Source organism: Aythya marila, assembly GCF_965140915.1.
Source record: "Aythya marila genome assembly, chromosome: 2".
Classification (NCBI taxonomy): Eukaryota; Metazoa; Chordata; class Aves; order Anseriformes; family Anatidae; genus Aythya; species Aythya marila.
The window spans coordinates 46,534,694-46,545,331 of record NC_139043.1 but is presented as its reverse complement, the minus strand read 5'-3'; the positions used below and the strand labels follow the sequence as shown (position 1 = coordinate 46,545,331).

The 10,638-nt window shown below is 46.0% G+C and overlaps 1 protein-coding gene across 6 annotated transcripts in view; it reads right to left on the bottom strand.

Moving 5' to 3' along the window:
* Positions 1-251: 251 nt before the first annotated feature.
* Positions 252-10,638, bottom strand: part of ZDHHC3 (zDHHC palmitoyltransferase 3) — a 30,036-nt gene continuing 19,649 nt past the window's right edge. For 4 of the 6 annotated variants that reach the window (XM_082753772.1, XM_082753773.1, XM_082753774.1 and 1 more), the window contains 2 exons: positions 10,200-10,330; positions 252-2,898 (listed from right to left, as the gene is read on the bottom strand). In XM_082753772.1, the coding sequence (XP_082609898.1) occupies positions 2,656-2,898; positions 10,200-10,330 (374 nt within the window). In that variant the 3' untranslated portion in view covers positions 252-2,655. Of the gene's footprint in view, positions 2,899-5,950; positions 7,619-10,199; positions 10,331-10,638 lie in introns of those variants that run through there. The other 2 variants (XM_082753776.1, XM_082753777.1) reach the window with 2 other exon arrangements.

The following is a 10,638-nucleotide window of genomic DNA, read 5'->3' as shown; positions in this document are numbered from 1 at the left end:
CCAGAACCCTAACATGAACCCCAGGAAAGAAGGGAGGAGGAAAAAGTTTAAAAATAATAACAATTAATAAACAACAACAACAAAAAAAGAGGCTTTGTTCATGCCCTTGGATTGCAAAGATCTGGGGAGCAACAGCAGCAACGCAGCCCCCAGTGTCCCCTGTGTCCCCCCCGAGTTCCTCCCAGGTACAGTGCGAGTGGGACCTGGAGCAGAGCATAGGGAAGGATGGCACACGTGGGTGGAAGTGTTAATTCTTTAATAATAAGTACACTTAGCCCCCAGAGGCATAAAACAGGAGTTACAATTACCAAAATACATACATTTCCAAGAGATGTAAGTGCTCAACTTGCATAGAAAAACCTGCTGTGGCAGACACCAGAGTAGAGGAAGGCTTCCCACAGCCACCACAGCCCTGTCCCACCACGGAGGAAATCCTCACCCCGGAGCAGCAGCAGGAGCCCCAGCCCAGGAAGGTGCCCTCACCATGGGGCCTTCACCGGGGGAAGCATCCTCGAGGGCCCCCGGAGCAGCCACCACACACAGGGCTGGAGGTGAAGGCACCACGGCACGGGGGGCAACAGGCACACAAAGAGAAGGGGAGGGGAACCAGGGCTTTGGTTTCAATTTCACGGAAATCACATTTGGTCTCGAGCTGGCGGGTGGGAATTAAGGTGTGAGATCTGTGGCAGAGCCAGCAATAAAGGACGTTTCTCCATCTCCTGAAGGCTTCTGCCACTTCCCCAACGTTTGTCATGCTGTGTCGAGGCAGGGCAGGAGGTAGAGTGAGGATGTGAAGGAAATACTCTGGGTTCCTGATGCTAGAAGGTTTCCAGCTCCTGCCCCTTGGCTGGGATGAAAATGTGGGAGGGTGTAGGAGAAGGAGGGGGGCAGCCTCACCCCTCACTCCATGCTGCGTTCCAGTTTCAGTTATTAAAAAATAAGGAAAACAAAACAAAACAAGGAAATGCCAGCACCTGAGGAGCGATGCAGGAGGTGGGACACGATGGGGTGCACCAGCCTGGAGAGCAGAGGCTGAAACACGCTGCCTCAACCCGCATCCACCCAAAGCAACGAGAGCAGCACCCAAGGAGCATCACCCAGACATGGCACAAGGCACTTTTTCCCAAACTGAGGCCCTCAGCCCGCCCCAGCAGTCACACCACGGATGTAGCCCTCAAATTACCTCCAAGTGCTTTGCTTTCAAAGCTGCTGGTGTCCAGCCACGACCTTGTTTCTCCTGCAGGACCACGCAGCACCATTCCCACCCCATGGGTAGGGCAGCAGGGGCAGAGAAGCTCAGAGGGAGCAGACAGAGGCTGAGCAGCAAGCCAAAATGAGGAAACATGAGCCAGTCTTAGTGCCCTCCTTAAACACCCCTATTTCTCCCTATAGGAAATCCCGTACAGATCTGTGTATGTCCCTTATGTCCCGTTAATGCTCTTGTTTGCAAATCTTTTTTTTCTCCTGGTTTTCACCCAAACTGTGCTCCTAACAGTCACCAGACTCTGGTGACTGTTAAAATAAAATAAAATCTTGCACAAATTCCACCTGGTATTGCTTCAATAAATAACAGAAACTTAACCCAAGTCTCCCACAATCCCTCCCCGCCTCCTTTATCTTTCTCTCTAGAGGAAGCAATTGTCTTTGTTCCACGTTATGGGGCGGGGGGCTCGAAGCCAAGTACAGCTTGTGGTGGAAACCCAGGAGCACGTCTCCCCAGTACCCTGCAAAATTCACTGCTAATTAAGATGAGGGAGATGACGTGAAGAAGAAAACAACACAACAACCAACAGAGTAATACTCTAAATATAAAGCTGCTGTAACTGGTGCCCGGAGTGTGCAGTTTGTGGTCCCCACATGCTCTTGCTGTGACCAGTGCCACCTGCAGCAGCATCCTCCTTGGGCAACACATGGTCCTCCTCTGTGCTCACACTGTCCACCAGGAGCTGGCTGCAAAATTAGCTTAAGGAGCCCCTGATTAGCAGCAAACACTGACAGGACACAGTTAGAGGAAGGATTAAGAGGCAATGCTCATTCCCTCTGGCTACCCAGAGAAGGAAGAAGAGGCGTAAGCAGAGCAAGCCCAGCAGCACGGTGGGGTGCAGATAGCTCCGTGAGTGCAGGAACAGCCCCAGTGTTCCCAAAACCCAGCACCCGACCTCTGCCAGGAGCCCAAACTCCGGCATCCTTCACAGTCCAGAGCTGGCATCCACAGGCTGAGCTCAAAAGGAGGTGTTTTTAGCAAAACCTTCAGAGCCGGGTAACACGGCCGTCACACCATGCTTCTCGCGCAGCCTCCAAAGGGCTGGAAGGACACAAGGGCTCACAGACCCCCTGGGATGCACCTTCTGGGACCACGCTGGCAGCTTTCCTTAAAGGCCACGTTAGAAGTGCTCAATACAGCAGGCGACACGGGTCAGGAGAGAGGAGCTTAATGAATCTCCCCGCTTATAAAGTTTTGGCTGGAGATCTGCACTGCTTCTGCTAGTGCCGGCCCTGGCTTCCCGATAAGTACTCCCAAATTATTTTCCGCACCCAAAGTACATTAAAAACAAACCGACCAACCAAAAACCCACCCCACCTCTCTCCAGTGCGAGTAGCTATTAAAACAAAAGGACCTGAAACCGTCCCTGGACACCCCCGAGGACGCTTTGCTTATTCACGTAACACCTGGATGGCGACATCGCGAGCCAGGAACTGCTCGATTTCTTCTTGGGTCATGATCGCGGATGCGGGGGCTGCTGCCTCCACCCCAGCTGGTGGCTGGCTCTTGCAGTCCAGATTTGAGAAAGGACTGAGCCACGCCAAGGAGAAAGCACCGCCGAAGGCCGCCCTCATCCCTTCCCAGCCGCTGATCTTCTCCCAGGTGGGCTTCTGGTTTTTAAGACGCTCGATACCCTGCAAGAAGAGAAAAGTTTAGGGTTGCTTGACGTTCAAAGCAAGTATTTGGGCAACAACCACTGCACGGGGTGTTCACGGTTCAGGTAACAAGACAGACATCCTGATTTACTGATGGCTTCAGCCTTGTATTTAACAACAAATCCCTTAAACACAAACCAGTTCATGGAGAATCCGAATCCCGCTGAATTATTTGGGTATACGTTGGCGCTAGTTTTTATGGTGAAAAGATGGCTTCTAAAAACTACTCCTTTTTCATACTTGGATCTCTTCTCCCAATGCTTTTTGAATCCCTTCAGCAAGTAATGAGGTACAAAAGGCAGAAGTTCATGTTGCTTTTTTTTTTCTTTCCCCCTCCAGGAGTTCAGATACAGGCAAAATAGCGCGGCTTTTTCCAGTCACCAGGAATTTACTACGTCCAAATCTAGGCTCAGCACTAGAAGCTGACATGACAACAAGCTTACCTTGCACCGATTAAGAGCGAATATTTAGGAACACAATTTCTATCTAGCAAACTGTCCCAGGCAAATCGCAGTGCAAGGCTGATACCCACTGGGACGCGAGGAAACCTACATCGACATCAAAGCAGGAACAGCAATTTGGTCATTCCCAAGGAGGCTTGGGCAGCCAGCTCCAACTCCTCCTCTCTTCAAGAACATCACTAGAGTACACGTTTTGTCGTTAAATGACCAGGTCCATCATATTTTGGTGCTGACACTTTATTTCTGGTAGTCTTCTCTATGTAAAACTAAGGAACTTGTAACACTTTTTTTTTTTTAAGGCTACCCCAGGTGAAGCAGGGCACACGTTTGCACACCCATCTTCTCCATCACACAAGAGAGGAGCCAGCTTTACAGGTGAGCGTGGTATGATGCAGGTGACAACGTAGAAACTTTGCTCTTCGAGAAGCAAGGGTACTGGATCGAGGCTTTGAGAAATTCAAGGAAAAATGAGCATGTTGAGTTGAGTTAAAACCATTTACAGCAGCATTTTAGAACGGACAGATGAGAACCACACGTGCTCTAATTCTGCAGGTTGTCTCTAAGCACCCACAATTGTTTCAAAAACTTTTGCAGGGTTAAAAAAAAAAAAAAAAAAAGCAAACAAAAAAAAAAAACCCTACATGCAATATCCCAGCAGCACCACGACTGGGCTCACAGCAAGCCCTGTACATAACACGACATTTTAATAAAGCAGCAGCTCGGTTTTGCAGTAACATTGAGTGTGCAGGAGCAGGCCCAGGAGAAAAAGCGCCGTAAACAGCGAAATTAAATGCAAAGCTTTTGCAAACGTTGTTTGTGCCGCATTTTCCCTGCTGACTTTGGAGCGGGGAGGAAGACTCGATCACTGCTTAAGCAAAGGAATGACTTTGGTCCTCAGCTGCTACTTGGCGAGCCAGAGAGGACGCTAATGTGTTTGAAACAAACCACAGATGCAGTGTCTGCTGCGTGAGCTGCTGGAGAGAAGGAAAATGAGCAGCACGGGGCAGGAGGAGGAGCAGACAGCAGGTGCTCAAGCTCTTCCCCTGCAGCACAAACTTTAATCCTGCCTTCAGTCACACACGTGTAATCCAGTTCGATCCATGCTGCCGTCTAAATCGGGTTTAAGGATCTTTAAGGCTTCTTGGCAGCAGCTCCTCTCTTCCACCCCCCAAAAAAAAAAAAAACCAAAAACATAATTCGCCCACTCTGGCTAGCATCTGCTAATCAAAGCGATAAGCAGGGTCAGCCCGAGGCTGCACTAATGCCAGCTTAGGGAGCAGGTAATCGGAGTGGCTAGGGGCATACTTTCTCTCCCCTTGCCCAACCTCATTAATCCCTTCAGGGCACGCATTCAAAATGAGCAAAACCTGTAAAAAATCATATCCTGTTCCCATCCTGGCTGCCTGCCCCACAGGCGGCAGGGCGTGAGGAAGGTTACGGGAAGGGAGGGAAAGATAAAGAAAGGTTTCCAGGATATCCAAGTTTGATTTGCGATGTGCAAGCAGAGATAGGGACTGGCGGGAAAAAAAAAAAAAAATCGTAATCAGTAACTTGTTGTTTTACCTGCAACATTGTGTCATTTACCTTAAAAAAAAAATAATCTGGAGTCATCAAAATTGTAACCAGGTTTTGGCTTTAAAAATAAAATTTAGAGGGGAAGGAGAGAATGCACAAGAGTTGAAGACCTGACCGCTTGCCAGCGGGAGCAGCAGTGTGCAGGACAGCTCGCACGTGTTAGAAGAAATGCTTTAGGCTCCTTTAATACACTTGTAACATCCAGAAGGAAAGGGCAAACAAAAAAAAGAAGAAAAACATGGCCATGATTTAGGAATTGCCAGTTTGGAAAAGAAACTGCCACAACCTACGCAGCATTGTTCTCGCAGGACATAGGATCAGTTAAGCAGCTTATTTGTACTCTGGGATTTCTCCAACTCCCAGCTTTGCCTGCTGTAATGAATGGGCAAAGTCACGTCTCCCGCAGAAGTGCTCTGCCTCTCATCGAGTCTGTCCTCCAGTTTCTCTTGGCCACGCTACAGCAGAACCAGCACCTGGATTCAGGAAGTCCTGTCCGAGAAAATACAAGCCAGGAAGCCTGCCTTTCTCTTGTTGATACCGACCCCCAGTTTGTATCATTCAAATTGCATCAAATCTCACCGCCAAATCGCACAGTGCAAGAAAAACAGAAGGCCCCCGGTCACTGGGATACACACAACAGGCACCAGAGGACATTTCTGCAAGCTGTGAGGATGCCTCACTGAAAATATCAATGTCGTCTCATACAACACTTTGCATTTGTTCGAAACAATGAGTAATTACATTTTTTCCACAACAACATCAACACAACCAATCTTCCTGCAAAATACGCAGTAAAGAAGGGTAAATATAACAAAAACAGAATGTTTCATCACAATTTTAAAGCAATGAACCACACCGTGAGCCGCGTTAGTTTCTCACCTATCTAGGTGACTGAAGCCAAAAGTGAAAGTTCAGAAAGCCATTACAGATTCTCCCAAAGTTTAAAGCAAAGAAAGAAAATAAGAACAGCAAACTTTTTTTTTTTTTTGGAAAAGTTTTATTGCATTTGTTTTCCATATGGAAGCATTGACAGATTGAAAAGATGCAGCATTCACATTACTTCCAAAATGAGACATCCACTAAATTTCTCCTTCCCTGATTTCCCTCCCTTCCCCCATGGCTTTGAAGCAGTCTAAACAGGTCATCTTTCAAAAATATGATTTTATTTAAACCAAGGAAAGAAAAGATTCCTTGGAATTCACGGACGCAGCCGATTTGCATTTCCTCCTTTGTTCGCAATACTCTGATGAGCCTATGGGAGTCCCGGTCCAAAAATATAATAAAATTCCTACCTGAACACAAGCTGCCCGTTGCAGTTACAAATGGCTTCGCTTTACCCGTTTCTGGAATGCCTTCTGTCCCTCCCACCTTCATCACCACACGGTTCATAACAGCAAGCATGCTCCTTGCCGTCAGCATTTCCCAATTTAAAGTACATACGCCGATGTGTGTGTAGTTGCACACATACACATGTATGCATAAACGTGAGAAAAAAGATTTACAAAGCTCTAAAACCAGGGCAGTGCTAAGAATATAGGCTCCATCGCCCTGGTATACCTACACATCGTGTCCATATTAGTCTTCATAGTAATCTGCCTCTGAGCATTCACATCAGTTTTTCACGTTAACACTGTTTTAGCAGGCATTGCTCTAACAACTCATTTACCAAGACAAACACACACAAACAAGATGCTCCTGCTACTCTAAACACTTGGAAATTAGATCTCTTTCTTTCTTTCCTGCAAATGTAAGGCATTTAAAGAAATCCAAACAATCTTCCTAATCTGCCACAGTTACCCTAAGACGGCAACAACTTCCTGTGCACGAGGGAGGGAAAAGACAAAATAATGCCAGAAAGATGGAACCAATTCCGAGGCTGGAAGGAAAAAGGGAGGGGAAAAAGTGGTCTTGGCAACATTTGTTTGAAATACTTCAACTGTGTGTGATCACCAGGTCAACTGGCTCTCTTGCTGTGTCGTGTTCTCGTCTCGCACCTTTTGATAAAGTGAAGTGTCTACTTCCCAGTTCAAGTTCACTTATGAAAGAGCGACGCGCTCCTTCAGGAAGTCCAAACGTGTCTGTGTAGGACTGTTGGCACTCGTATGTCTTCCACAGAGCTCATCACAGTCAGGAGACAGCATGAGAATCTATTCAGAAGAGGTGGGTCACAACAGAGAAAGAGGATCCCCTCCACATTAGTTATGCCATACAGAAAGCAGAGAGAAACAAAGGCCAGTAAAGTTAACAAGATTAAAGAAATGAAAAAAAAAAAAAAAAAGAAATTAAAAATAGAAAAAGAAAAAGCAACAGCAGCAGTTTCAGCCAGAGATATAGAATTATCTAAAATTGTGAAATACAGGGCTTTTTTTTCTCTGCAATTATCAGCCATTCAATAGACATAAAAAAAGTTCGTTTTGCTTTTTCTTTTAAACATTCATGGAAAATTTATAACAGTAGTGCTGTAATATGTTTCTATCTTAGTGGAAATGCTGGTCAGGAATTCCTCAGACCACATACTGGTACGGGTCTGCTTTTCCTTGGTCTGGTGTTGCGAATGGGCTAAGCCATGCTATAGAGAACGGATGGCCAAATACTGCTTTCATGTTCATCCATTTTGTTTTTTTAGCCCATCTTCTCTCTTCCTTTTTCAACTGTTCTATTCCCTGAAAACAGAAATATCACATTTTCAGTCAAACGCTCAGCTTTTGTACTTCTGGGTTTGTGGAAAGCTCTACTCTCAATTACCCCTTATCCAAAGGACGGAGTAAGAAAATAAAATTGCATTTATAGAGCCTCTCCCTTTCTTCTCATTGTTTTATACTTAAAAAAAATATTTCTTGGAAATAAAATTGCTTTAATTTTGTTCAGGTCTGGAAATTTCATCAAACCTTTTAAGACTTGCCCTCCAATTGCCTCTGATGTCAATTAAAAACCCACCACATAAAACCAAATACAAAGCATGTGCTTTAATGGCTGAAAGCAATATGTGCTAACCAGATGGGAAAATTTTAGAGGAAACCATTATAAGCTTGCAGACAAAAAAAAACAACAAGATAATCTCTATAATGCTCCCAGATTCACCAAGCAAGTTCAGGAAGTGCCCATGGCTCAACGTGGCTGAGTCTATCTGGTGCCTCTTCACGTTTCATCAAAATCACTGCCAAAACATGCATGGGCTGACAGCAGGGAGAAAAGGTTAAATAAGATACCAATTTGAGAGAAACCATTGGCATTGTTTAGTAAAGGTTAGAGGGGAAACAAAAACAAGCCATCAAGCAATCAGCTGGAACATTCACTAGTCAGTCATTAAAAACCAAAAAAAAACAACAAATCTGTATCACATCTAAAACCCAGAAAGTGAGCTGGGTCTTCCAGGAAGGCCACGCCTGGCTGCCACACAAAATTAACCACTGCAGACCCCGGAGAGCATTACTCTTCCACGGGTAGCAGCAGCAGGCAGCTCACAGCGTTCTGTAACCTACGATCTTTTGCAAGGTAAGCTTCTCCTGACCTACATGGCTCTCCTGGGCTAAGGATTAGTGTATCTGTGTGTCTCAAATTACCAGCTCCGTGCGCTCTGCAGTAACAGCACAGTCAACTGCAGGAGCTGCACTGACCCTTGGTAATGTCACCTCCAGGGGTAACAGCAAAATCTGAGGGTTTTGGGTCCCCTCAGGCAGAAAGGAACCATCCCGGAGGGACAGCATGCACAGGATGGGGAATGAAGTCTCCCAGTGGCTGGAAGAAGGTGAGAAAAGGCACAGCACAGCCCCGTCTTGCAAATGTGAAATAAAACACTGAGAGAGACCACACCAGGAAGAATTTCACCTGGAAAAACTCCTCCACTCGGAACAGATTGTTTGCCAGACACAGCTAGCTCTACGCTAGCAAAATCAACAGTGTGAAGTATTGCAGAGAGCACAGAAGTTTCCAAAGAGCAAAATCCTTACTGGTAACTATTCAGGGGGGGAAAAAAAACAAACAAAAAACAAAACCAAGTAGTGAGTGCCTATCTTTCATTTTTTGTTTGTGGCTTAAGTCCTCCAATACCTAAGAGTTTTCAGAATTTGAGGGGAAGGGAAAATAATTATTTGTGTGCCTGGCTATTGGAAGCAGCTTCTAAAAATTCCTGCCAGGTTTCAAAGCTGGAGAAATTCAGATGGTTTCACAGACAGCACTGCTAGTTTAAACACTTATTGATAAATGTAAGCTTGGCAGGATCTCATCGTTCCTTTATGACACTTTACTTCGTTCTGGGGGTCTCGCCAGCAGAAAGAATAGCTGCAGTCCTCCTCTGAACACAGAAGAGCCACGGTGTGACTATCAGCCTCTTGCAGAAGCCAGGCAGAAAAAACAAGCACTGTAAAAAAAGACTCAGGAGTGATGGGCTCTTACACTGTACAATGCCAGCCACAGCTCTCCAGTGGCAGCAAAAATACCTATTCTAGCTGCGACTGGCCACAGGCAAACAAGTGGAGGCTAGGGAAAACTAGATGAGGCAGGGGACTCTTGTCACTCTTTTAAAATCATCATTTCTCTTCAACCACTCATCAATTCCAGTCTCTTGGTCTGAGCTATCACGTATCTGAGCGTGCTTGGTGAACGCCAGCAGTATTCACGTGTGGGAATAGCACCAGGAGTCACCAGCTCCGTCTTTACAGAAGCAGGCAAATGCAGTGATAGAGGAGGGACAGTTTCTGTGTCAGTTCTACAATGCTGTACTCAAATTGGGGTGACAGGGTGGTTTTGCAGCTGATTGTACCCACCACACTTCCAGGAATCTCTCCACCCCACCCCACCCTTTTTTATTCCTCCCCTGGCAAGGGTTTTTGAACTACTTAGCAAGCAGTTAAACCAGAACATTTTCTAGCACTTAAAGCTGCAAACAGTGACACCTGGGGACACACACCAAAATGTAAAAGGACACCAACCTGGCAGCGTTTCATGAAGGGAAAAACATTCTCAAACCCACATGAACAAGTACTCTGCACAGAGTAAACCCAGTTACCAATGCCTACCTTATCGGAGGTACTGTCAACACAAATCCCAGCCAACAGAAACACAGGTGTACACTACTTCTCACAGTGACTTGCAGATAGCACCACCTACCACTTTGATTACATCAGAGTTTCTCCTCAAAGGGTACACACGAGCTCCCCGTGCAATGAGGTAAAACCCTGTAAAGCTTCTCCGTTTCTACTAATGGTAGGAGAGAGGGTAAAGGGAAGTGCACGAGACACCCACCGTTTCGTCAGTGCAGATGGAGTGTACTTGGGTCCCAAACATAACTGAGGTGAAGATGAGAAATAGTAGAGCCTCAAAACACAAGAGGATGAGGAGAATCACCGTGGTTGGTGGAGAGAAGGAGCTGCATTCTGTGAAGACAAAACAATCAAGTTGGAAGGGGAGAGATCGGGTAACGTAGCAGCTGCAAAACACCTGCTATGCCACAAGCTTTCCATACTAAAATTGTCAAAATAAATTATATCATGACCACACTCAAAAAGGCGCAGAGGGAAGCTCACACATTGTTGAGGATATGCAACAATGACATCATCGCTCCTACAAGTTTAACAAAAAAGCAAAAACAAAACAACAAGAATAACAACATAAAAAACCCTGTGACACTTCAGGAATGCAACTTTCTTTTCCAGTTCGGTGTTTTCCCACACTCTCCAGGAGT